The sequence below is a fragment of the Hippopotamus amphibius genome, chromosome 13 (assembly GCF_030028045.1).
Source record: "Hippopotamus amphibius kiboko isolate mHipAmp2 chromosome 13, mHipAmp2.hap2, whole genome shotgun sequence".
Lineage (NCBI taxonomy): Eukaryota > Metazoa > Chordata > Mammalia > Artiodactyla > Hippopotamidae > Hippopotamus > Hippopotamus amphibius.
Genome location: NC_080198.1, coordinates 41,276,536 through 41,304,251, shown reverse-complemented (window position 1 = coordinate 41,304,251; position 27,716 = coordinate 41,276,536). Strand labels below are relative to the sequence as shown.

Here is a 27,716-nt window from a genome sequence, read left to right as displayed (position 1 = left end):
TGCAGGGACAGGATGCAGGGGGCGCTGAGCATCGCCCCTCCCACGCCCGCCTGGACCGGGCAGTCGTGGCCCCACCCAGAGCCCCCAAGACATGCCAGCAGTGCCCACCCTGGGACAGCAAAACCAGGTTCGTGACCTGGCACCTACGAGCGCTTTCTAAGGGTTAGTCACTTCCACTACCTCTCTCCCCATCTTCTGGGACATGAGGCCAGTGATGTTCTTCTGATGTGCCTTAGGTCCTCCCGATGATGTTGTGAAGTGCGATGTTATGCCCACTTCACAGAGGGGGAAACTGAGACACAGCACTTGCCCAAGACAACACAACTAGGAGTCGCACCTAGTGAGAGAAGCACTCGGTCCCTGACAGCAGACATCACAGTTGCTCCTTCCTTGGTTTACCTGAAGCTGGGTCACTTGGGCCAAACCCTGCCCAGTAGTGGCAGGGAGCAGGGTGTGAGGAGGTATTCCAGCAGTGGAGGGGATGGGGACTACCCCTGACCTGGTCAGGCCTGCAGGGAACCAGTAGGGAGACTTGGGGGGACCCAGAGCAGAGAGAGGGTTACTCCACAACCTGTGGTGTGCTGGAGGCCACCCTCACCAGCCCCGAGAGCCCCTGTGCGCACCTCTGCCCGACCCCACGCCCCAGGACATCTCCTTGGAAGCTGACAGTGGCCATGGTGGCAGAAGTTACCCCACCAGTATCAGTAACTGCTACAACTGGACCTTCCCCAACACCCACCCCCTCGTAAGTCTGGTTGTTATACATGCGCCAGAAGGCCTGATTGGTGCCAGCATCTGGTACTTTTCCTAGTATGCAGCAATGCTGCCTCAGAGAAGCCCTCTGTGATTGATGACTCGGGCCGATTGTAAAACCACACGCCTGTGTTAAAAATTAAAGAGCTATTCAAGGTGAGGAGGCAGTTCGATTTGGAGATGATTTGTGTGGCCACCGGACACGTATCTTCTGCATTTGAGACTAAGTCACAACGTGCAAGTTCACATCCGCCTTGCTCCTGAAACTTTCGTCTGTTTTCCTGTCCCCCTTTCTGTCTGGGGGGCGGGAGAGGTGAGCAGAACAGACCGTGGCCACTGCTGGTCAAAGTTCGTCCTGCTCGCAGAGGAGCCCTGGTATGTGAGGGCCGTGCAGGATGGGTCAAGATCTCCCGCAGGCGCCCTCGATACTGGCTCAGAGCAGCTCAGGGAAGGCAGGATGGAAAGCAGTGCCCCTTTGCCATTCACTGTGCCTCGGCTTCCGTGCTCTGGAGATGTTAATGGCACCCACAATCTCTCTGGTGTGATGAAGGTTAAATGAGCTCACGCACATACACAGACAGGCCGGCACCTGACACGGAGCAGGTGCTCATGGACAGAGGGCGACACGAGTCATCAGCAGGAAGCCATTGTATGGGCGCCTGGAATGGCGGCTGGCCAAGACACTGCTCCTTTCTTGGGCAGCTATTTCCCTGTTACAGAGGAGCACACTGAGGCCCGGAGAGGAGAAGCATCATGGCGTCAGTTTCCGGGCGCTGTGCCTCCTCCCTCTCTCGCTGTCCTGTGGGTCAGAAATCCAGCCCCTCTCAGCCCACATTCTACGGCACCCCTCCTGGGCCTTCTGCCCACCCCATTCAAGGGCTCTCTCTTGGGCCTCATGCTTGCCCCTTGCTCCAGCAGCTCTGCCAATAGACTCCCCCCTTCACCTCCCCCTGCCCAAAATACAGTCTGGGGGTCCACAGGTGGGAGAGGACTGGAGAGCACCCACTTACCAACGCCCCCAAGGTAGGGGCTGATGGCCCTCCAGGCACCGATGCTGCCCTGGCGCATGCGCTGCCCCACCGCCAGTTCCAGGTACAGGAGCGGCATGCCCTCCACGAAGAGCATGGTGATGTAGGGCACCAGGAAGCTACCTGCAGGGTTCCAGGGCCAAAACCAGGCCGTTACCCAGGGCTTTACTCTGGAACCCACCCAACCTCTGTGCAAACGTCCTTCCTTCCACCCACCCTCCTTCCCTTCTTTCCATTTGTCTATCTTCCTACCTTTCCATCCATCCTCCGTCATCTTTTCCCTCAGAATCCATCCTCCTATCTTTCTACTCATCCTCCATCCTCCCACCCATTGACTCTTGTCTTCCCATCCACCCATCCATGCTTCTATCCTTTTGTCTTTCTAGTCACTCCATCCATGCAGCCACATCAGTTGTTAAGACCTTTAAGTATGTCCATCCTGGCTGGTAAATTGCCACTGTGCCAAGACCCTTGGAGCACCTTCATCAATGCTTCAGCTGCCCCAGCCCCTCTGCCAGAAACCCCCATTCCATTTCTATTGTAGCAACTAATGGTTCATCAGAGTCTGGACCACTGAGTGCTTAAATGTTTTGAACATCAGCCCTGAATCTAGCCAGCCAGCCACCCACCTCCACACACTTCCTTTGGGCTTTTCACATGGCACAGACGGTGCCCTACAGGAGGTGTTATATTACATAACAACTGTCTTACTGAACGCTTCCTCAGGCCGGGTCCTGAGCTGAGTGTGGGATGGATGGGAGAGTAGCAGCCCTGCTCCCTGCCCACGAGGGACCACCTGGGCAGAGGAACGTCAGCTGCTTCATGATTGGCCAAAGCCACAGAATACGCCTCTGTCTTCAGAGATGAGGCAACTGCTTGATGTGTATGTGTGGAGACAAGGAGGTGCCCAACAGACAGAGCCCAGGCCAACACCTCCCTTTACAGAGCACCCCTGTTATATGTATATCTGTTTTATAAGGTGGCCTTCAGCCTAAGTTTTTATTTTAATACACGGTACTATGAGTAGTACAAATTGTAAATCCACTGGTTCCCAAGGAGCCACCTTCAGACATGGCTCTTGGTGATAGCGGGGCACCAGGGCGTGTGAATGGAGCTACAAAAGCCCCCCCCCCGCCGCTCCAGACACATGGACAGAGGATGCCAGCCTGCTGGGGGCGTCCCTCACCCCGGCCGACCCACTGCTTATCCTGTTGGTCCCACCCCCTCCTCCGCAGCCCCTCGGACACCTCTCCCCCAGCTCCTGGCTCCTTGGCAGTGGACCTGAGAAAACGTTCACTGGGAGAAGAGGGCAGGACATCTGATTAAAAGAAAACCCTGACCCTACAGCTGCAGGGAGTAAGGGCTGATTACTGAAGGAACTGGCTCTGTAAGTATTAAACAACAAAATACACATGTTCACAGAAACATCTAATGTTTACAAAAATGCCTCCATTGTATATATGTGCTGTCCTATAACCCACTTTTCTCCCCCGACAGGATCTCACAATCATTCTGTCAACCACACCACGTACCCTCCCATCATCCCTTAAGAAGCTCTACAGCATCCCATTAGGAGAATGAGTCCAGAACTCCTTTCACCACATCACTCTTCGGACACTTAAGCTTTTGCCAGTGTTCTGCCATCCTAAACAAAGCCTGGTCCACGTGTTTGATTATTTCCTCAGGATAGAAATCCTAGAAGGAGGATGGCTGGCACCAAGGCCAAGAAGAGTCCCGCCCATCCCCGCAAGGCCTTCTCAGCTCGGAGTGGAAGGCGCCAGCTTGTGCTCGGGAGAGCAGGCCCCACATCACCAGGCCTCCGCACTCCCAGCTTCACCCTCCCTGCTCACATCAGGGCTACAACAAATCCTGCCCCCTCATTTCTGGGCTCTGCTTGGAAGACTCTGCCAGGCCCTTCTCCCTTCCTGCCCAGCAGGAAGGTGTTTCAGCACCTGACCCAGATCCTCTCAACAGCAAGGAGTCTAAGAGGCTGTCGCGGGCTTCCACCCACCACATAGCCATCAATATAGGTTGCATTTGCGCAACCTGCCTGGAGCAGCATTCGAACCCTCAGTGGTTTTAAGAAAAGATTATTTTCACCCAACATGTTAAACGGTAGCTGTGGAGGCCTGGCAAGGTCCATGGAAGGTTTTGTCTTTCACAGAGCCTGCTTGGTGGTCCACTGCCTGGGGGAAGGCTGGAAATTCAAGGCCTGGTGCCCAGATGCAAGTGAGGGCTCCTTAGCGCTGCCCTTCAGTCATTTCTATTACTCCTCCCACCACCCAGCCTTCCAAAAACACACACAATCCAAGTGCATCTGCTCTATGATCATTTTCAACAAATGATGCTAGAACAATTGAACACCCATATGCAGGAAAAATGAACCTCAACCCATATCTCACATTTCACACCAAAAAAATTAAAGCCCTCAAAATGGCTCATAGACCTATGGGTACAATTCAAAACTATAAAACTTCTAGGAGAAAATGTTTCTGACCTTAGGCTGGGCAAAGATTTCTTAGATACAACAACAGAAACACTGTTTGTGAAAGAAAATATTAATATTGATAAACTATCAGACCTCATTTTAAAACTGCTTTATGAAAGACATTGTTAGGAGAACAGACAAGCTACAAACACATCTGACAAAGATATCCATGTATATTTATATTTAGAATATATAAAAAATCAAAAATGAGAAAAGAACGTGTTCAAAAATGTACAAAAATGTGAACAGACATTTCACTGAAGAAAATATATGAACAGTAAATTAGCACATGAAAAGATGCTCAGCATTGGTGTTCATTAGGACAATGCATATTCACACCACAGTGAGATGGGACTTCCCTAGTGGCACAGTGGTTAGGAATCCGCCTGCCAATGCAGGGGACGTGGGTTCTATCCCTGGGCCAGGAAGACTCCACATGCTGTGGAGCAACTAAGCCCGTGCGCCACAACCACTGAGCCTGCGCTCTACAACCCACGAGCCACAACTCTTGAGCCCGTGCACCACAAGTACTGAAGCCCACATGCCTTGAGCCCATGCTCTGCAACAAGAGAAGCCACTGCGATGAGGAGCCTGCGCACCACAATGATGAGTAGCCCCTGCTCGCAGCAACTAGAGAAAGCCCGCGTACAGCAACGAAGACCCAACACAGCCAACAAATAAATAAATTTATATTAAAAAAAACCACAATGAGATGACACTACACACCTATTAGAATGGCTAAAATAGGAAATGCTGACAATACCAAGTGCTGATGAGGATTTGGAGGAATTCCCGTACGTTACTAGTGGGGATGTAGGATGATTTGGCCACTCTGGAAAGCAGTTTGGCAGTTTCTTATAAAGTCAAGCATACATTTACTGTATGACCCAGCAATCCCACTCCTGGGTATTTACTCTAGAGAAGTGAAAACTTACATTCACACAAAAACCTATATGTGAACATTCACAGCCTCTGTATTCACAGTTGTCATAAACTAGAAACAACCTAATCATCCTTCAATGAATGAATGGATAAATAAACCCTGGTACATCCATATAATGGAACGTTACTCAGCAAATAAAAAGAAACTCAACAACTGATTCACGTAGCAACATGGGAGAATCTCAAAAGCATTATGCTAAGTGAAAGATGCCAGATTCAAAAGGCGACATACTGTGTGATTCCACTTATATGGCATTCTGGAAAAGGCAAAACTATAGGGGAAAAGATCTGTGGCTGCTGGGGGCTGGGAGTGAGGAGGGGTGGACTACAAGGGGACATGATTGTGGTGGTGATAACACAACTGCCTGCATTTGTCAAAATTCATATAACTGTACACCAAAAAACATGAAGTTTTCTGCATGCAAATGTATCACAATAAAAGAATTTTGTTTTGTGATCAGTTTGAGAATAAGTCCATTAACCAACCCTCTTCCAACTGGACTGTTCCCCACGTTCCTGTTATGTAAAAATTCTGACCCTGGCTCTGTACCAGGAGACGCTGGCATCAGGGAGAAGCTAACAGAGGCCTGACAAAGGGTGTCTGCTCCCACACACCTCAATGGGGCAACAGTATGGGAGACTAAATCCAGCTACACCCTCTTCACAGCTGCTCCTGGGAAAAGGTGGAATCTATTTCCACCCATGGATCTGGGCTGGACCTGGGACTTGCTTTGTCCAGTAGAATGTGGAGAAGAGGGCACCATGGTGGTTCCAGAGTCCAGACCTCAAGATACCTTACGGCTGCACCTTCATCCTCTTGGAGCAGGGCCCTGAGACCACCACGTACGCAAGCTGGTCTAGGCAACCTGGGGATGAAAGGCCACACGGAGGAGAGACGAGGGGCCCAGCCAACTTGGCACCAGCTGCCAACATGTGAGGGCCTTCCAGCCCAGCCAACCGACCAGCGAATGCAGCCGCGTGAGCCAGGCCCGATGAAACCGGCAGAGACGTGCCCAGCCACCCACAAAAGTGTGAGAAATACATTGTTTTAGCTACTTTTTCTTTTCTTACCTCTTAATGCTTCAGTATGTACTTCCTCAAAACAAAAACATTCTCTTCCATAATCCCAGTGCATTGAGAAAGAAAAAATCAGGAAATTAACACTGATGCAGAATTATTTTATCAGCAGATCTTACTGGAATTTCATCAGTTATTCCACTAATGTCCTTTTCCTGGTCTCAGATCCAGTTCACAGTCACACGTGGCATCTGCCACGCCTTGTCAGCCTCCTTTAATCTGGGACAGTGCCTCCATCTTTGTCTTTCATGACCTTGACATGCTGGAGATACTAGCCAGTTATTCTGTGGAATGTCCCTCATTTTCAGTTCTGGCAGGAACACTGAAGTCACCTGGGTCTTTGTCCAGAGGAACGTCACGTTGATTTGCCCCATGCTGGGCAATGCTAACTTACTCACTAGGTTAAGGAGGGGTCCACCAGGTTTCTCTGCTGAAAGTTACTATTTCCCTTTTGAAATTACTAAGTATCTTGTAGGGAGATATTTCGAGGCTGGGTAACTCTTCTATGTCTCACCAGACCTTTGCCCACTCCTTTTAGCATCTGTGGATGAACGCTGCCTGAAATAATTATTTACTGTGTTGGTTGCCAAATGGTGGTTTTCTTAAGTTTTAGAGGGGTCTGTCATGCAGGAACAGGTAACAGAGGCACCTACCCAGCCCTGTGTGGATGGCCTGTTACTGAGTCCAAGCTCGTACTGCTCCCATCTGGGGAGGTCCAATAGCGTCTTTAGGTTATTTTTAGCATAAATCATGCAATGCTGAGTGACTTGCTGGATGGTCTTTTGTAGGTTAGGCCCCATTATATACTTTTTTCTTTTGGCTGCACTGAGCAGCTTGCAGGATCTTAGTTCCGCGACCAGGGACTGAACCTGTGCCCTCAGCAGTGAGAGTGCTAAGTCCTAACCACTGGACCGCCTGGGAACTCCCCTGACCTTTTTCTTTTTCCCCCCCGTATTTTTAAAAATATTTATTTATTTATTTATTGGCTGCGTTGGGTCTTTGTTGCTGCTCACAGGATTTCTCTAGTTGTGGCGAGCGGGAGCTACTCTTCATCGTGGTGCACGGGTTTCTCAGTGCAGTGGCTTTCCTTGTTGTGGAGCACGGGCTCTAGGCACGTCGGCTTCACTAGTTGCAGCACTGAGGCTCAACAGTTGTGGCTCACGACCTTAGTTGCTCTGCAGCATGTGGGCTCTTCCCAGACCAGTGATCGAACCCGTGTCCCCTGCATTGGCAGGCGGATTCTCAACCACTGTGCCACCTAGGAAGTCCCCCTGACTTCATATTTTAAGCAGCATCCTAGGAACTTTGGTCTAATTAGAACTAGATGGTTTTTTTGGTTTTTTTTTTTTAAGCTCTTTATTGGAATATAATTGCTTTACACTTTTGTACCAGCTTTTGAGGTACACCAAAGTGAATCAGCTGTATTTATACACATATCCCCATATCCCCTCCCACTCTCCCTGTCCTGGCCCTCTAAGGCATCACCCATCATTGAGTTGATCTCCCTTTGTTATACAGCAACTTCCCACTAGCTATCTATTTTACAGTTGGTAGTGTATATATGTCTATGCTACTCTCTCATTTCATCCCAGCTTCCCCTTCACCCGTTGCCCCTCCAACCCCGTGTCCTCCAGTCCATTCTCTGCATCTGCATCCTTATTCTTGCCCTGTCACTGGGTTCATCAGTACCATTTTTTTTTTTTTTTTTTTTTTTAGATTCCGTATATATGAGTTAGCATATGGTATTTGTTTTTCCCTTTCTGGCTTACTTCACTCTGTATGACAGACTCTAGGTCTATCCACCTCATTACATATAGCTCCATTTCATTCCTTCTTATGGCTGAGTAGTATTCCATTGTATATATATGCCACATCTTCTTTATCCATTCATCTGTTGATGGGCACTTAGGTTGCTTCCATGTCCTGGCTATTGTAAATAGTGCTGCAATGAACATTATGGTACATGTTTCTTTTTGGGTTATGGTTTTCTCTGGGTATATGCCCAGTGGGATTACTGGATCATATGGTAGTTCTATTTGTAGTTTTTTAAGGAACCTCCAAACTGTTTTCCATAGTGGCTGTACCAACATTCCCACCAATAGTGCAGGAGAGTGCCCTTTTCTCCACACCCTCTCCAACATTTATTGTTTCTAGATGTTTTGACGATGGCCATTCTGACCGTTGTAAGGTGGTACCTCATTGTGGCTTTGACTTGCATTTCTCTAATGATTAGTGAAGTTGAGCATCTTTTCATGTGTTTGTTGGTCACCTGTATGTCTTCTTTAGAGAAATGTCTACTTAGGTCTTCTGCCCATTTGTGGATTGGGTTATTTGCTTTTTTGGTATTAAGCTGCATGAGCTGCTTGTATATTTTGGAGATTAATCTTTTGTCCATTGCTTCATTGGCAAGCATTTTCTCCCATTCTGAGTGCTGCCTTCTTGTCTTATTTATGGTTTCTTTCACTGTGCAAAAGCTTTTAAGTTTCATGAGGTCCCATTTGTTTATTCTTGATTTTATTTCCTTTATTCTAGGAGGTGGGTCAAAAAGGATTCTGCTTTGATATATGTCATAGAGTGTTCTGCCTATGTTTTCCTCTAGGAGTTTTATAGTGTCTGACCTTACATGTAGGTCTTTAATCCATTTGGAGTTGATTTTTGTGTATGGTGTTAGGAAGTGTTCTAATTTCATTCTTTTACATGTAGCTGTCCAATTTTCCCAGCACCACTTATTGAAGAGGCTGTCTTTTTTTCCATTGTATATTCTTGCCTCCTTTGTCAAAGATAAGGTGCCCATACGTGCTTGGGTTTACCTCTAGGTTCTCTATTCTGCTCCATTGATCTTCCTTTCTATTTTTGTGCCAGTACCATACTGTCCTGATCACTGTGGCCTTATAGTATAGTTTGAAGTCAGGAAGCCTAATTCACCAACTCTGTCTTTCCTTCTCAAGATTGCTTTGGCTATTTGGGGTCTTTTGCGTTTCCATACAAATCATAAGAATTCTTGTTCTAGTTCTGTGAAAAATGCCGTTGGTAATTTGATAGGGATTGCATTGACTCTGTAAATTGCTTTGGGTAGTACATTTTCAGAAGGTTGATTCTTCCAATCCAAGAACATGGTATGTCTCTCCATCTGTTTGTATCATCTTTGATTTCTTTCATCAGTGTTTTATAGTTTTGTGCATACAGGTGTTTTGCCTCCTTAGGCAGGTTTATTCCTAGGTATTTTATTCTTTTGTAATGGTAAATGGGAGAATTTCCTTAATTTCTCTTTCTGCTTTTTTGTTGTTAGCATATAGGAATGCAAGAGATTTCTGCGCATTAATTTTGTATCTTGCTACTTTACTAAATTCATTGATTAGTGCTAGCGGTTTTCTAGTAGTCTTTAGGGTTTTCTATGTATAACATCATGTCGTCTGCAGAGAGTGACAGTTTTACTTCTTTTCCAATTTGAATTCCTTTTATTTCACTTTATTCTGATCGCTGTGTCTAAAACTTCCAAAACTATGTTGAATAATAACGGTGAGAGTGGGCACCCTTGTCTTGTTCCTGTTCTTAGAGGGAATGCTTTCAGTTTTTCACCATTTAGAATGATGTTGGCTTTTGGTTTCCCATATATGGCTTTTATTATGTTGAGGTAATTTCCTTCTGTGCCCATTTTCTGGAGAGTTTTTATCATAAATGGATGTTGCATTTTGTCAAAAGCTTTTCCGCATCTATTGAGATGATCATATGGTTTTTATCCTTCAATTTGTTGATATAATGTATCACATTGGTTGATTTGCATATATTGAAGAATACTTGCATCCCAGGAGTAAACCCCACTTGATCATGGTGTGTGATCTTTTTAATGTGCTGTTGGATTCTGTTAGCTAGTATTTTGTTGAGGATTTTTGCATCTATATTCATCAGTGATATTGGCCTGTAATTTTCTTTTTTGTGTGACATCTTTGCCTGGTTTTGGTATCAAGGTGATGGTAGCCTCATAGAATGAGTTTGGGAGTGTTCCTCCTTCTGCTATATTTTGGAAGAGTTTGAGAAGGATAGGTGTTAGCTCTTCTCTAAATGTTTGATAGAATTCGCCTGTGAAGCCATCTGGCCCTGAGCTTTTGTTTGTTGGAAGATTTTTAATCACAGTCTCAATTTCCATATTTGTTATTGGTCTGTTCATATTTTCTATTTCTTCCCGGTTCAGTCTTGGAAGATTGTATTTTTCTAAGAATTTATCCATTTCTTCCAGGTTATCCAATTTATTGGCATATAGTTGCTTGTAGTAGTCTCTCATGATCTTTTGTATTTCTGCAGTGTCTGTTGTTACTTCTTTTTCATTTCTAATTCTGTTGATTTGCATCTTCTCCCTTATTTTCCTGATGAGTCTGGCTAATGGTTTATCAATTTTATCTTCTCAAAGAACCAGGTTTTAGTTTCACTGATCTTGCTATTGTTTCCTTCCTTTGTTTTTCATTTATTTCTGATCTGATCTTTATGATTTCTTTCCTTCTGCTCACTTTGGGGTTTCTTTGTTCTTCTTTCTCTAATTGTTTTAGGTGTAAAGTTAGGTTGTTTATTAGATTTTTTTTTTTTACAATAAACTGCATATATTTAGAGTGTACAGTTTGGTATCCCAATCTCCCAATTCATTCCCCCCCAACTCTCCCCGCTTTCCCCACTTGGTGTCCATGTGTTTGTTCTCTACATCTGTGTCTCTATTTCTGCCTTGCTAACGGGTTGATTTGTACCATTTTTCTATATTCCACATATATGTGTTAATATACGATATTTGTTTTTCTCTTTCTGACTCATTTCACTCTGTATGACAGTCTCTAGGTCCATCCATGTCTCTACAAATGTCCCAGTTTCATTGCTTTTTACAGCTGAGTAATATTCCATTGTACGTATGTACCACATCTTTATCCATTCAACTGTTGATGGACATTTAGGTTGTTTCCATGTCCTGGCTATTGTAAATAGTGCCGCAATGAACATTGGAGTTATTCAATATTTTTCTTGTTTCTTGAGGTAGGACTGTATTGCTATAAACTTCCCTCTTAGAACTCCTTTTGCTGTGTCCCATAGGTTTTGGGTTGTTGTGTTTTCATTGTCATTTGTTTCTAGATACTTTTTGATTTCCTCTGATTTCTTTAGTGATTTCTTGGTTGTTTAATAGCATATTGTTTAGCCTCCATGTGGATGTATTTTTTACAGTTTTTTTTCCAGGTAATTGATACCTAGTCTCATGGCGTTGTGGTCAGAGAAGATGCTTGATACAATTTCAGTTTTTTTGAATTTACCGATGCTTGATTTGTGACCCAAGATGTGATCTATCCTGGAAAATGTTCCATGTGCTCTTCAGAAGAAAGTGTATTCTGTAGTTTTTGGATGGAATGTCCTATAAATATCAATTATATTGAGATGATCTAATGTGTCATTTAAAGCTTGTGCGTCCTTATTTATTTTCTTTTTTTCTATGATCTGTCCATTGATGTAAGTGGGGGTGTTAAAGTCTCCTACTATTATTGTGTTCCTGTCGATGTCCCCTTTTATGGCTATTAGCATTTGCCTTATGTATTGAGGTGCTCATATGTTGGGCACATAGATATTTACAAGTGTTATATGCTCTTCTTGGGTGGATCCCTTGATCACTATGTAGTGTCCTTCATTGTCTCTTGTAATAGTCTTTAAAGTCTAATTTGTCTGATATGAGTATTGCTACTCCAGTTTCTTTTGACTTCCATTTGCATGGAATATCTTTTTCCATCCCTTTACTTTCAGTCTATATGTGTCCCTTGGTCTGAAGTGGGTTTCTTGTAGACAGTATATAGAAGGGTCTTGTTTTTGTATCCATTCAGCCAGTCTGTGTCTTTTGGTTGGAGCATTTAATCCATTTACATTTAAGGTGATTATTGACATGTGTGTTCCTATTACCATTTTCTTAATTGTTTTGGGTTTGTTTTTGTAGATCTTTTCCTTCTCTTGTGTTTCCTGCTTAGAAAAGTTCCTTTAGCACTTGTTGTAAGGCTGGTTTGGTGGTGCTGAATTCTCTTAACTTTTGCTCATTTGTAAAGCTTTTGATTTCTCCATCAAATCTGAATGAGATTCTTGCTGTGTAGAGTATTCTTGGCTGTAGGTTTTTCTCTTTCAGGACTTTCAGTATATCCTGCCATTCCCTTCTGGCCTGCAGAGTTTCTGCAGAAAGATCAGCTGTTATCCTTATGGGTTTCCCCTTATATGTTACTTGTTGCTTTTCTCTTGCTGCTTTTAATATTTTTTCTTTGTGTTTAATTTTCATTAGTTTGATTAATATGTTCCTCAGTATATTTCTCCTTGGGTTTATTCTGTATGGGACTCTCTGCACTTCTTGGACGTGATTGATGATTTCCTTTCCCGTGTTGGGGAAGTTTTCCACTATAACCTCTTCAAATATTTTCTCAGACCGTTTCTTTTTTTCTTCTTCTTCTGGGATGCCTATGATTTGAATGTTGGTGCACTTAATGTTGTCCCCAAGGTCTCTGAGACTGTCTTCCATTCTTTTTATTCTTTCTCTTTCCTGCTCTGTGGCAGTTATTTCCCCCATTCTATCTTCCAACTCACTTATTCCTTCTTCTGCTCCAGTTATTCTGTTTATACCATCTAGAGTATTTTTAATTTCAGTTATTGTGTTGTCCATTACTGTTTGTTTGCTCTTTAGTTCTTCTGAGTCCTTATTAACTGTTTCTTGTATTTTCTGTATTTTGTTATTGAGATTTTGGATCATCTTTACTATCATTACTCTGAATTCTTTTTCAGGCATTTTTCCTATTTCCTCTTCATTTACTTGGTCTTGTGGGTTTTTTTCCTGCTCCTTTGCCTGCATGGTGTTTCTTTGTTTTCTCATTTTGTCTGATTCATAGGATTTGCTGTCTCCTTTCCCTATGCTGCCTAGGAGTAATTCCTCTTGTTTCTGCCCTCTGCCCCCTGTGGTGGGGTTGGTCCTGTGTCTTGAGTAGGCTTCCTGATGTGGGGGTCTGGTGTCTGCTTTCCAGTGTGTGGCTCTGTGTCTTTTCTCTCTGATGAGCAGGGCCATGTCAGGAGGTGTGTTTTAGGGTATCTGTGAGGTTAGTGTGGCTTTAGGTAGTCTGTGTGCTGATGGGTGGGTTTGTGTTCCTGTCTTGTTTGTAGTTTGGTGTGACATGTCCAGCACTGGCAGTTGCAGATAGTCAGATGAAGCCAAGTCTTAGACTCTGATACAGGGCTCTGTGAGAGTTCTCTGCAGTTAATCTTCTGTGCATCTGAGGACTCCCTAGTAGTCTAGCATCCTGGCTTCAGTGCTCCCTCCCCAGAGCCTCCTACTTGACTTCTGATGGAGTAGTCCAGACTTCAAAGGTTGCTTGTCCCAGCAATAAAGGGGTTTAAAGAAGACTGTCCAAGCCCCAGACTAATGGCAGAGTATTGAGTCAAACAAATACTAAGTCAAGGAAACACATACATGTATAAGACATACACATACTGAATCCAATAGAACAGAAGGCACTAGAAAGACCTGACAGAAGTACCCCAGTATGCTATCAAACAATCAAAGAGAAAACCAACAGAAATTCAAAACCAAAACAAAACAAACACCCCCACCCCCAAATCCAGGGAGATTTTGAAAGCTAGGATCAAATATAATAAACAGCAAGAGTACCACCAGATAGACTGAAGATTCTCAGAATGAAATCAGACAGTTATACTTAGAACTAAGATAAAGACAAAACCTAATAATAAAAACCAAAGCAGTGTGTCACCTGGAGAATAAAGCAAGGAAACAGAGCAGACCGATAATATTGCTTATAAGTATGTTAAGATAAAATAAACTAAAAAAGGATAGAAGACAGGGCAACAGAAGAGCATAGTGTGACTGGAAATATGAAAAGAAAAATAGAAATGTATAAAAGAGATGAAAAGGTAGGAGAGATACAGTCAGCACTACAAAAAACTTATCTAGAAATAGAAATATATAAGGCTAAAAATAAAAATAGAATAAAAAAATAAATTCTAAAATGTGTAGATCCCTTAAGACTAAGATCATTATTAATAAAAAACAAAACTAGAACTGACCCCATAATGGACCAGATCAATAGAATTAATACTAATATTTCTGTTTCCGTGGGGTCTCAGCCGTAAGTGTCTTTCTACCCGCCTTGGGCTTTTTGTATTATTCTATGACCAGCAGAGCTTCCTTTATTGTTTGTCTGTAAGTGCTGGTGTGTGGGGAGAGAGAGGGTACAATAGTGACTCCTTCCCCTGGGAGTGAGTGAGCAGTGGTGCCCTGCCTGGGTCACGGCGGCTTGGGCAGCTCAGGCCAAGAGAGCGACTCCACCCACGGCTCCTCCCCCCTGCTAAGACTCTGCCAGGGCACCCTGCCTGGGTCACGGCAGCTCAGTCGGCCATGGCAGTGCCTGTTGCAAAGGGATGCCAGTGGCTCAGGTGTAAACAGGATGTCTCCAGAGCTGGGTCACTCTGTGGACTTTTGGCTCTCAGCTGCAGGCACTCTAGGCCAGCCCCACCCGGGGGCCTTTCTTATCCCTGAGTGTGTTAGCCAGGCCCAGAGGGGTCCTTCCTCTGTCCATCGCAGGTGCTGAGAGAAAGGCTACACCCGCAGCTCCTCCCCCCCCCCGCTTGTGAGTCAGCAGTATCGAGCTGCTGCTGTGGCTGTGCAGCTTTCTGTGGTAGGCACTCTCCACTGTAAATTTCTTCCCTCCTGTCCTCTCAGTCCATCTCCCCACTGCCAACAATGTTTCTCATCCTGAACCATTTCTCCAGTTCCCATGTTCCAGCTCCCAGACCCCCTGTTCAGCTATGAACCGATGTCTCAGTCTGGACATGCTGAGCTGTGGTGCGGATGCTCCATGTTTCTCACTCTTTCCCGTCTGCCACAGCTCAGCTGCTTCATCCTCTTTGAACAGTCCCAAATGCCTCCCTTCTGACCCAGGGAAATTCCCCATTGGAGAAGGGGTTTCCCCATCAGATAAGGGATGTTTCCCTGAATTCGGCAATCTCTCCTCTGTTTCAGATCACCCTGCCCCAGGATGTGGGACCCGTCCCTTTCATTTCTTCTCCTCTTTTTTTCCCCCCTCTGTCCTACCCAGTTATGTTGGGATCTTTGCAGTCCTTTCTGGTGTCTGAGGTCATTTGCTGGTGTTCAGCTGGTTCTCTGTGGGAATTATTGTGTCTTTTGGTGTATCCCTGATGCATCTGTGGAGAGGGATGCATTCATCGTCCTTCTACTTCACCGCCATCTTTCTTCTCCCTTTTTTCTTTTCCTTTGGACTTTGTCTAGTTTCACTTGCTCACAGGGGTACCTCAGGCACTAGTCACTTCAGACCAGAGTTCCTCGTGCGAAGCGGCTCTGCACTGCTCACCTCAGCTCAGGGTCCCCTGACTTTTGAATCCACTGTGAGGTGGCATCTCTCCCCGATGGGCACTGTTATGAATGTGCCACAGCACAGTATCCAAGATGCCTCGGGGATCAAAACACTTCCTCCTACACTACATCTCCAGCCAGGTGAGGTGTGGGCCAGGTGAAACCCCTCTCCGGCCCTCTCCTTGTCCTTTTCTGAATACACCGGCTGGTATTTTTGACAAGTCAATCTATGGAAGAAGTGATTTTCTTGCCTCCGAGGAGATTGTCCCAGAGTCCCTTTTTAATGGGATTTGTGTTGGCTGAGTGTTTTTGGCATTCCCTGGGGTTCCAATAGCACACACTTTTGGTCTAACCTTTCCATTGACCAGGGGTGGGTTGGGGGTGGGGGGAAGAGCTATCTCCTTTCCTGGGGTTTTCATAGGCACCATTTGGAAGGTTAAAGCGTGTTCTGGTGGGACTCTGATGTTAAGCTGTTCTGGTGAAAAACTTCAGCATGAGGTCTATCAGCAAGTTAATTAGCTCATTCCCTGCTGTCAGTTTTACCCGGGGTTCCTCTGGGAATTAGGTGTCTCAAATCCAAAAAGCATCTGGGCTTCTTCATTCATCAGTGTTCCTCTCTTTCTACCATATGAGAGGCTCTTGTCTTTGTTTTTCTTCTTACATTTCAGTCTAGGGCAATCTGTTCTCCAAAGTTCCTCCTCCTTACAATAAGTGCATTGTTCCCTCCCCAGTGGTGACTTACCTCTTTGAATTACTTGCCTTCCGGGAATCCAATGCCACTGGCAAAAAAAGTGGCCTTTCATTCTGCGTTTTCTTTCTTCTGTTGTTGTTCCCTGTTGAACACTTTAAAAAGCAACATCTACCAACTGAGAAGGATTCATTCCAAATGAACCATCTAATTTTTGCAACTTTTTCCTGACATAAGGCACTTTGTACCCCCCAAAATGGTCACATTTACCATTCTAATATTTTCAGGGGCCTCACGATCTGCATTAGTATAACGTTTGTAGGCCTGAAATCTTTTCCAAAAATTCTGAGAGGGTCTTCATTTTTTTTTTTTTTTGGCTGGATTTCTTACATTTTGTTCAAACTCTTTTGCTTTGGCTCCCCTTTTCAAAGCCCTGCCAAGACGCACGGATAAGTAATGCTCTAATAAGGGCACTCCTCCTTCATTGGGTTCCAATTTGGCTCAGCTCTGGGTACTGCCAAGTGGGTTCAGGTGTAGGAGGTCCTCCCTATAAAAGGAGGGTTGCAATCTTTTCAAATAAACAAGTCTGAGGAACTGAGCCACCTGGTCGGCTGGTCGTTGGCATTTAGTCCCCTCTATGAGATAACGACGTAAGGGAAATTGCCCTGCCCAAGTGGATCCTGGCCCCAACTGGGTGACCATGTCGGGTCTTAGATGCCGATACCACACCAGGTCCCTGTGCCCCAGGAACTAACACAGGATTTTCTAGTTGATCCCTAGAAGGAGGGGCAATCCTGAGCTCAGCTGGAGGAGTTAAGGTTTGAAGCAACCTGTCCTCACTCGCCTGCCCTTCTTTTTCTTATTTTCCCTGGTGTGATAGCACAAATGCTTGCACGTAAGCAAGTTCATCATGTTTCCCCACTTCTTCACAGAACAGTCACCATAAAACCATAAATAGCAGCTGATCACCTCTAAGCATTAAAAGGATGCCCTTTTGCCTTGGCAGCAACCAAGCAGGCTGAATTCTGGGCTGGGGCTTTCGGTGATTTTAGGAACCAAGTGGAACCTTTCTATTCTCACTGGGAATGTCCTACAGGCAGGTCTTCTTTTTTCCCCTTTTCTATTCCTTTCCTCCATCTGACATCACTAAGAGTTTTAAATATCACAAAACTGATTTGGCTGTAAATGGAGAAACAGTACCAAACGAAATGAAACAAAAACCCAAAGAACAAACAGAAAATCCTAAACAAACCCTCAAATTTGGTCTCAGGATTTTACATATATCATCAACATAGGAGACCACAAACGATGTAATTAACACAGCAAGGGTAACAATACTCCGTGCACTGGGTCCCAAGATAACTTTGCCTAAACCCCTTGTGGAGATTCTATCAGGTACTGCAGCCGCACAATGTTACTATAAAGTATCCTCTACTCATGGCTGTAATCAGATCACATCCAAAACGCACCTCAGAGGGCTTTCTTTAAGGATAGTTGAAACAATCCCCGTTTTTAAAAGACAGAAATTCAAGACCAACAAAACGCAAATGGCACATACAAATGCTAGCAGCCAAAGAAGCAAAGGAATCACTTAAAAGTCCAACAACTCTTTCCTCTCTCCAACAGGGTACCCCACTCTAGTATAAAACAAATTGGCTTGTGTTAGAGAAAGAGCCCCCAGACGGAGAGGAAATAAAGTTTCTAGCTGTACACACCAGAGCGACTTACCCTACTGTATGGAACTCATCGGCTTTCAAATATCAGTTTCTCGCTCCAACTGCCAAGCACTGGGGCAGCCTGTGCCGCTCTGGGGAATTTTGAAGGGCAGATCCTCAGGACAGGCGGTCCCGGCAGCTGCTAGGACCTTACCCGAAAATTCCCCAACCCAAAGTTTGTTACCAAGACCAAGCTTGTACTGCTCACTGCAAGACAGGCCAATAAATCGAGAGATGAGTTGCTGCGGCAAGGAATAGCGACTGTACTCAGCAGACTGAGAAGGCGGTGGATTCACCTCCCAGAGAACCAGCTTGCCTGAGTTAGAATTCAGGCCCTTTTATACTAAAGGGGAAGGAGTGACGCCAAGTATTTCCTGGTTCCGGTCAGCCTCCGGAAGGGGATGGAGCCATTCACAGGTGGCCCTGGTCAGGATGTTTCCCGTGAGCTAAACAAAGGTATTTTAGCTTAATACTCCTTCCCTGGGAGCCAGGGTTCCCAGAGATGGGCCATTATGTATAATTTAAGCTTACAGGCAACATCCCTTTGGTGATTAACTTGTGAGAGAGTACAAAGGTTCTTCCCTATTACAGGCCTAACCCCAGCCTAACCCTCATCACATCTCTGCCTCAATCCCCTGTGTCCACCCTACAAGTGCCTGGCACTGTTAGGAGCCCAATAGTGTGGCTGTTACTGGATTGAGTCTAGAAACTTCAGGATGAGCAGCAGATGCGCCCTCTCAAGGGACTCCCAGGCCACATTTTCTGACAGCTGGGACCAGCATCTTGAGCTTACTATGCAAATAGTGTTTGACACTTTATATAACCTCTGAAACTCAGGTTTCTATCCCATCCAGGAGCACTGTAGAAACACCAAGAGCCAGAGACTGAGCACACACACAAACACATGCACACGCACGCACCCACACACACGCACCCACACACACACACGCACACACACAGGACAAGGGAGCAGCCATCAAGCTGCCCACCCGTCCATCCGTGAACTTGACCTAGTGTAGCTCAGTCCCAGGCTGGATGCTGCCCCGAAAGGCTGTGGCCCCAGGCGTGCGGGGCTGGCTCACACCAGCTCTCAAGAGCTGCACGTCTCTTCCCAACCCCACATTCCCAGATATTACACTGGTTAGTCTGAACTCGGCCATAGTGGGAGTATTTACACCATGGTCATCAGCAAATGCTATAAATTAGGTCCTGCTCCTCCCTCCAAAAGCCAGTTGTTCTACCTTAACGGCACCCCACCACCTGACTCCCAGCAGCTGGTGCCGGCAGTCTGGTGGTGGTGGCGGGGAATTCCTCTAAAGTGTGGTCCATGGACCAGCGGCATCCTTCAGCATCACTTAGGATTTCGTCAGAAATGCAGAATCCTGCCCTCCCCTGCATATCTCCAAATCAGAATCTCTAGGGGTGGGGCCAGCAGTCTATAGTTTACCAAGAAGCTTTGCTGGGCAAAGTCTGAGACACAATGATCTAAGCACCAGGGAGGAGCAGAAGGGGGTTTGAGGAAAAGTGTCATCATCCCACTGCCTAGTCGGGTGTCCTCTGACTGCCCCTCTCTATGGGTTAAGTATCATATAGAGAAAATTTAGGGAAAAAAAATCCAAATTTTCATGAGCCACATAACTGTTTTCATTCCCCCACATTTCTTCCATGATTGAGCACATTCATATAAAAGTCAACCACGGGTGTGTTCATTTTCCACATGTCAGTATATAACACATTTGTATCCCAATTTCTTCCTGGACAGCCGCAGCCTTAGACTTTGACAGGGTCGCCAAAGCCTGCTGACTATCAAGCACAGATTTCGTGCAGTTCCTTCAGCTGCCTTTCCTTTGTTCTAGCATCGGGGTGCCGTAAGAGGTGTTGGCACCTGGAATGTAATCTTCAGAATTAACATTCCTCGTGCCGCCGGCCTGGCCCGCAGAGCAGGAAGGAAACCAGCCTCCCCGGTCACAGGCAGTGCCTCATAGAAAGGAGCATGGATCCCTAATCCTTTTTATTCTGGGAAGTATTTTGGCCCAGCCTGGTTCTGCGGTTTATAAACAAGCTCTTTGTTGGCTGGCTGGGGGGTGGAGGTGGTGGAACTCAGGGCTCTGTGTAAAGGGAAGTTAGACACCCCTCTGAGGCCTTTCATGATGTGGTTGGTTACCCATCAGGTACAGAATGGGAGTGTAGACATAAATCATTTACTGTAGATGACACCACTGGGCAGTAAAAGGCTTGGGAAAACCACCAGCACCCCCGCCTCACAAACTCTGTGGCTTTTCATAACAGACCTGGCTTCTTCATCTAACATATATTCATTGGGTGCCTACTCTGACCCCACCACTTCACAGAGATGGGGCTAGTGGGCAACAGAAACTCTAGAACAAAGTGCAGGGCTTCTGACCAGCTGCTGCAAGTGCCCCAGGCTAACAATGGCATCCCAGGTGGAGAAATAGCTTGGGCAAAGTGTGGAGGTAGAGAGTGGGCATTCACTAATGGAGAGTTGTTCAGAATAGTGGGCGGGGCGGGGGTGTTGCTGGAAGATGAGTGACAGGAAATGAGATGGAAATAGGGGCAGGTGTTAGATGGTCAAGTCCTTACCAAACCAGGATAAGTTGTTTGGTCTTTGTTCTGTAGACACGTATGACTGAGAGGACGCCACCCACCTAAGCTACATCTGTCCATCCCGGACCTATCCATCCATCCATCCATCCACCCACCCACCAATCCAACCTCTCCCCAATGTCTATTCACTGGTCAACCATCATCCAACCATCTACCTTTCCACCTATCAGTTTAAGTATACTCTGTACCAGGCACAAGATGTCTTCTTTCTTTTCCTGGGACTTGAAAGTCTTGCCGTTTCCTGAGCAATTTGTATGTACAGTTGACCCTTCAACAACAGTGGGTTTGAACTGCGTGGATCGACTTATACACAGACTTTTTTCCATAGTAAATACTGCAATACTATATAATCCCCAGTTGGCTGAACCGCAGATATGGAGGAACTGTGGATACAGAGGGCCAACGGTAAGTTATGTGGGGATTTTCAGGGATTTTTGACAGTGTGGAGGATGGACGCCCTTCACCCCCGTGTTGTTCAAGGGTCAATTATATTCAACCTCAGAACTAACCCACCCTACCTGTGTCCACCTGTAGACTATTCAGGTGATGGTATTGTTAGAAACAAGGAATTAAACAGTCATGTGACAGCAAGGCTCACCTGGCCTGATGTTTGGGAAAAGTGTAGCCAGGATAAAGGTATCGTGGGTAGGTGTGTTGGACACAGAATGATGTGCAAATCTCATCCTGACAAATAATTATTTTAAAAGTCAGTTATGAAGGGACTTCCCTGGTGAGCCAGTGGGTAAGACTCTGTGCTCCCAATGCAGGGGTCCCAGGTTCGATCCCTGGTCAGAGAACTAGATCCTGCATGCCACAACTAAGACCCAGTGCAGCCAAAATAATTAATTAAAAAATCAGTTATGAAGCTGTTAGAGCATATGGGAACACATGCACTTCATATAATTATGACATATATATATATATATACCCTTCAGATTAAAAAAAAAGGAGTCAGAGGATTAAGAATACACTATTAAAAAAAAAACCTGTACATTAACCTTTTGTCAATTTTTTTTTTTTGAGCTGGGGGTGGGTATGAGAATGAAGGAGTGTTGTTTTAGGTCTAGGTCTTCTTAAACAGATTAAATCTAGTAAATACTTTGGTCTAACATCTTTCATTATCCTTTATGGTGAAAAAGACCACTCATGCTGATTATAGAAGACACCACACATACACAGTACAAGGAAAGCAACAATCACCCAGAGATAACTACTGTCTTATTCTCTTTGCTATGTTTTTGTTCTTTCTCTTTTCTCTGCATAGTTTAAAACATAATTGAGATCATGCGTTTTATACAGCTTTGAATCTGACTTCTCTCCCTCCTTGTAATGCATGGCATGAAAAAATACTCAAATGCATTTTTTGAAAACACCGTCTTAATGGCTTCCAAGATCACCCCTGCATACATGTTCCATAATTTATGGAAGCAATCCCCGTTAGTAGAGGGCTTGAGAAGTTTCAAATGTCTTGCTCTTATTAAAAGATAGAGGCTATCCTTCTATTGTCCACCTTCTGTCAGAACTATTTGCTTTAGGTAGAATTCTAGAAATGAAATAACTCAGAAAAAAATTTTTTTAATGATGAGACTTCAACCTCTATTGCCACCTTGCTTTCCAAAAAGGCACTTGGCCCTCACCAAGGTTCTTTGGCACGTCATAGAAGGTGTCTCCAGCTCCCTGGAAGGTATTGGAATGCTGTGTGGGTGTGTTGCTGTCTAGTGAGAAGGCTGTGATGCTTCAGAGGAAAAATTTGTAAAAAACAAAAACAAATGAATAAAGCTGAAATAGAGTGATCAGCCTTCCTGCCTACTGTGGTTCCAAACCCAAATTAATCTTGTGATTAAAAAAAAAAAAAAGTAAAGAAATAGCTCAAAATCCTTTTATCCTGAGTTTCAAATCATGCTGCCAGGAATGTTTCTGACGTGAAAGTTGTATAACGAGTCGCTGTTAAATGTCCTGCTCACTTTTTACACTTAAACGTAAGGTTTACTCACTAGCAGTCAGACCATTGCCACCTCTCCTCCCGAGGGAGGAAAATAGCGTCCCCCGCGCCTCCTACTGCTCAGAGTCGCAGCCTAACAGACAAGGGTGTGCCTGGCGGGCTTGCACGCCCCAGGGATGGGGCTGGGGCTGTAGAGGGCTCAGGAAAGCGCTTCGGAGAAGAGCTCCAGCTGTGGACTGAGATGTCCTAGGTCCGATTCCCGGCTCTGTGACTCTAGGCAAATCACCTTGTTCTCTGAGCCTCAGTTTACTGGCATGCATAATGGGCCAACCCCAGTGCGCACCCCCGAGCCACTCGGCACGAAAGGCGCTCGCGCGGGTCTTGGGGGTACGGCGCAGCCGGGGCGCCGGCACTCACCTCCGCCATACATCTGGCACAGGTAGGGGAAGCGCCACACGTTGCCCAGGCCCACGGCGTACGAGATGCAGGCGAACACGAACTGCAGCTGGGTGGCCCACAGCGGCCGCGCTTTGTCCATGGCCCTGGAGCTCCGCGCGCGGCGCGGTGGGTGCGCGGCCGCCAGGAGCACCGTCCCGCCTGGCTCGGCCTGGGGATGGCCCCGCGCCTCGGCCGCGGCGGCTCGCCGGCTTTTTAATTGCTAATCTCATTAACGGCGCGCCCGTCGGAGGGGAGAGGCTGGTAACTGGATGACGGCCAGCCCCACCCCGCCGCCAGTCCGCCGCGGCCAGGAAGGCACCCAAGATTGCTCCCTGCGGGGTGGCGCCCGGGCCCCTCAGGCTCGACGTCGGGGCTGGTAGGTTGGCTGTGGAGCTCCTGGTCGTGGTCAGGTTCCCTTGAGCACCTACCCAGCATTTACAGAGGGCCTACTGTGTGCCAGGCTTTGTCTGGGGACAGGGCTGTGAACAACACAAACATCCCCAGCCTTCCCAGAGCTGACGTTCTAGTAAAGGGAACTGCTTAAATGAATTGGATGAAATAGCTCATTTTCAACTCTTTTTGACCTACAGAAAGGATAATTCCATATGGTTTATCCTAGTCCATATTTAAGATAGAGAGAGGCAAGGAAGGCAACTAAGGCAAAGCAAAGGGTTTAGCAGTTCCCAGGGCGGGGGTGGGGGGCTGGGGTGATCAAGGAGGGCTTCCCAGAGGAGGGGACTTACATTTGCCCAGAGACCAGAAGGAAGTAAGGGACTCCCCCCACCTCCCCAGCAAAAGAGGAGTGGTCCAGGTAAGCCATCTCCTTCCATCCACAGACAGGTTGTGTGTGCCTACTGTGTGCAGGGCCGGGAGTTTGTAGTGCCGGATGGGACCAGTCAGGAATCAGGTTTCCAACAACCACTGTGGGAGAGTCTACTCTTAGGGCCAGAGATTCTGATTCACTAGGCTCAGGTTGGGGCCTAAGAAACCTCATATTTCTACCAGTCTCTCAAGGTGATTTGGTTTAAGGAGGTCACTAGAAACAACTAGGTCAGGTGCTTTGGAATAAAGCAGCATCCAGCTTTGACTCTCAGTTCTGCCACCAACTTGGCTGTGTGACCTTGAACAAGTCATTTAACCTCTCTGAGCCTCTGTTTCCTTATCTATAATGGGAACAAATATATTCCCCTTTCCATGGGCTCATGTGAGAATTGAGAATTTAGCTTACTACCTGGCACATACTAAGTGCTCTATAAAGAAGCTATTATTATAGGCTGAATAAATGAATGGGAAACACACTAAATAATGACATACTTTGAACAGTGCACCTGGGACATAGGAAGAGCTAAGAAAGTACTTGATAAATAAGTAAAATTAAAAAGAGATGAAAAGCAGAGTTGCCAGTGGAAATCTAACTTGAGCCAAAATGAAATCACCACTGTGGTTCAACCCCTGGTTGGACTTCCCCAGAGTTCCTGCCTGGCTGGTGGCAGAAGAGAAAGCGGGGTCTGGTGACGAAGGTAGGGGCTCCTCGGACATACTACCTGTCCTTGACCTTCCTACCTCCAAAACGCAAAGCAGAAGAAGTTCTCAGTGCAGCAGGGGAGACGATTTTGACTTTTAGAGTTCAAATTCTAGAGAGTGTTTTTCTTTTACCCCTCGCCTTCTCTCCCCAAAGGAACCCACTATCCTGGTTTCTATGCCAGAGGTCAGTTTCAGCTGCTTTGACCTCTACAAAACTCACACAGAATGTGCTCTTTGCTGCCTGGCGTCTTCGGTGGGATTTACTCACGTTCTGGTGTGCAGTGTACACTGTCCTTTATCCTTGCCCCCTAGTATTCCGAGCTGTGAACATACTCGAGTTCACAGCTGATGCACGTTTGCGTTCTCTTCAGTTTGGGGCTTTGATGAATGAAGCTTTAATGGACGTCCTAGGATGTGTCCTTGGGTGCGTGAATCCACTCACTGCTGGGAACTCTGGGCACATCTGGGCACCTTTGGTAGACGTTTCCAAACTGTTTCCAGAGAGGTGGTACCAGTTTACACTCCCAAGAGAGTTTCAGTTGCTATGCATCCTCACCAACACTTGTCATTCTGTTTTCAAAGTCCTACCCAGCCTTGTGGGTGTGTAGTAACAGTTCACTGTGGCTTTTAATCTTAATTTCTCTAATGATACCATACCTTTCCATAGGCTGATTGGGTTATCTGCATATCCTCTTTCATGCAGTGCCTGTTCAAGTCTTTTACTGGTTCTTAAATGGCTTACCTGTATAGTTCTTTATATATTCTGGATGTGAGCCTTTTGTCTGTTTTATGTATTACAGATTTCTTCTCTCAGTCTGTGAGTTGCCTTTTTATTTTATCAGTGGTGTCTTCTGATGAACAGACATTCTTGATTTTAATAAAGTCCTCATTTACCAATCTTCCACTTTAGGGTTCTCCTTTTTTTAAGAGATTTCTCCCTTACCAACTCCAAGGTCATGATGCTATTCCTGATAATTAAAATTTGTGGCAAAATAAGTCTCAGTGACCCATAGATAGGGCTGCCTTTTAATGTTGTTGAATAGTAAAGAAGGCATGTTGCTGCCTCCAGCCATCTGCCTGGCATGCTCTTGTTCTCATAAATGAGTCTTCCCTAGAGGGAACTTGGCTATGTGGCGGCATTCAGGAACTGGGTACCTTAGAGAGATGCTCAGACTGTTACCTGGAAGAGGAGGCTGCTTGGCGTTTGTTGGTTTGACATAGGCAAGGCAACTCTTCAATCCCCTGTTCCAGGGATCAGGCCAGCACCTCTGTCCAGTCACACTGCCAGACTCCATGGGAGCCTATTCATGGTGTGAGGCCCTGGGTGGGGCTGTGGGCAGCACAAGGAGACATCCCCCTAACAGAAGTAAGTAAATCCTCAGGGCTCCTGGTAAGGGCCCCACACCTTCCCGAACCCCATCTGACAAGACTAACCTGACAAGACCCATGCTGCCGTGGCTGCTAGAAGAGGACAGAAGAGGCCTGGGAAGGGTGGGCGTGCTTCCACAGGGAGTCAGCAAAGCAGGGGGTGGACATCAGTGGTGGCGAGCTGGCAGATGTTTAACTGGCTCTCTGCAGAAAAAGCTCTGATGTGTAGGTTTACCAATTTCTGTAGTGTAAATATTTCCACTATGGCCGATTCCAAGCTACCAACGTGGTGTCACTGAACGTGGAGTTGGGAGAAAAGTGCAGAAGCTCACCATTAAATGTCCACCATACATATGCAATGATGTAGATAACCTCAAGAAAAGACCTGACAGTGTAGAAAATATTGGGTTGGCCAAAAGGTTCATTCGTTCTTTTCCATAAGCTGGCTCTAGTAGTGCTTATTTGTCTTTAACTTTATTTGAAACAATTTTCTTAGATTGTATTGTGACAGCTGTCATATCAGTGTGCATTAAAAAAACCTCACCAAAATTGGTGAACTGCTGTGTAGCCATTTTAATATTTAAGATGGAAAACAAAGCAACATTTTTGGCATATTATGGTTTATTCTTTCAAGAAAGGTAAAATGCAACTGAAACGCAAAGAAAGATTTTGCAGTGTATGGAGAAAGTGCTGTGACTGGTCAAATGTGTCAAAAGTGATTTGCGAAGTTTCGTGCTGGAGATTTCTCTCTAGACGATGCTCCATGGTCAGGTAGACCAGTTGACATTTGACATAGGCAAGGCGATTTGATAGCAATCAAATCGAGATATTAATTGAGAACAATCAACATTATACCACACGGGAGACAGCTGACATACTCAAAAGTACTCAAATCAAGCGCTGAAAATCATTTGCACCAGCTTGGTTATGTTCATCGCTTTGATGTTTGGGTTCCATGTAAGTTAAGTGAAAAAAAAACCTTCTTGACCATATTTCCACACGCAATTCTCTACTTAAACGTAATGAAAATGTTCCGTTTTTAAAATAGTGATGGGTGATGAAAAGTGGATACTGTATAATAATGTGGAATGGAAGAGATCATGGGGCAACAGAAATGAACCACCACCAACCACACCAACGGCCAGTCTTCATCCAAAGAAGGTGATGTTGCGTATATGGTGGGATTAGAAGGGAGTCCTCTATTATGAGCTCCTGGAAAACCAAATGATTAAGTACTGCTTCCAAGTACTGCTCCCAATTAGACCAACTGAAAGCAGCACTCAATGAAAAGCGTCCATAATTAGTCAACAGAAAACACAAAATCTTCCATCAGGATAACGTGAGACTGCATGTTTCTTTGACGACCAAGCAAAAACTGTCACAGCTTGGCTGGGAAGTTCTGATTCATTCGCTGTATTCACCACACATTGCACCTTCGGATTTTCATTTATTTCAGTCTTTACAAAATTCTCTTAATGGAAAAACTGTCAATTGCCTGGAAGATTGTAACAGGCACCTGGAACAGTTCTTTGCTCAAAAAGAGAAAAAATTTTGGGAAGATGGAATTATGAAGTTGCCTGAAAAACGGCAGAAGGTAGTGGAACAAAAGGGTGAATATGTTGTTCAATAAAGTTCTTGGTGAAAATGAAAAATGTGTCTTTTATTTTTACTTAAAATCCGAAGGAACTTTTTGGCCAGCCTAATAGGACGTGGTGGGCTTTGAGTACTTACTACCTCTGTTTTAAATCA

The 27,716-nt window shown here is 45.6% G+C and overlaps 1 protein-coding gene across 5 annotated transcripts in view; it reads right to left on the bottom strand.

Annotated features, from left to right (window-relative positions):
* Positions 1-23,243, bottom strand: part of SLC6A20 (solute carrier family 6 member 20) — a 48,081-nt gene extending 24,838 nt beyond the window's left edge. For 2 of the 5 annotated variants that reach the window (XM_057706855.1, XM_057706852.1), the window contains exons 1-2: positions 23,055-23,243; positions 1,764-1,904 (exon numbers count right to left, since the gene is read on the bottom strand). In XM_057706855.1, the coding sequence (XP_057562838.1) occupies positions 1,764-1,904; positions 23,055-23,175 (262 nt within the window). In that variant the 5' untranslated portion in view covers positions 23,176-23,243. Of the gene's footprint in view, positions 1-1,763; positions 2,377-18,083; positions 18,099-23,054 lie in introns of those variants that run through there. The other 3 variants (XM_057706854.1, XM_057706853.1, XM_057706851.1) reach the window with 3 other exon arrangements.
* Positions 23,244-27,716: the final 4,473 nt, after the last annotated feature.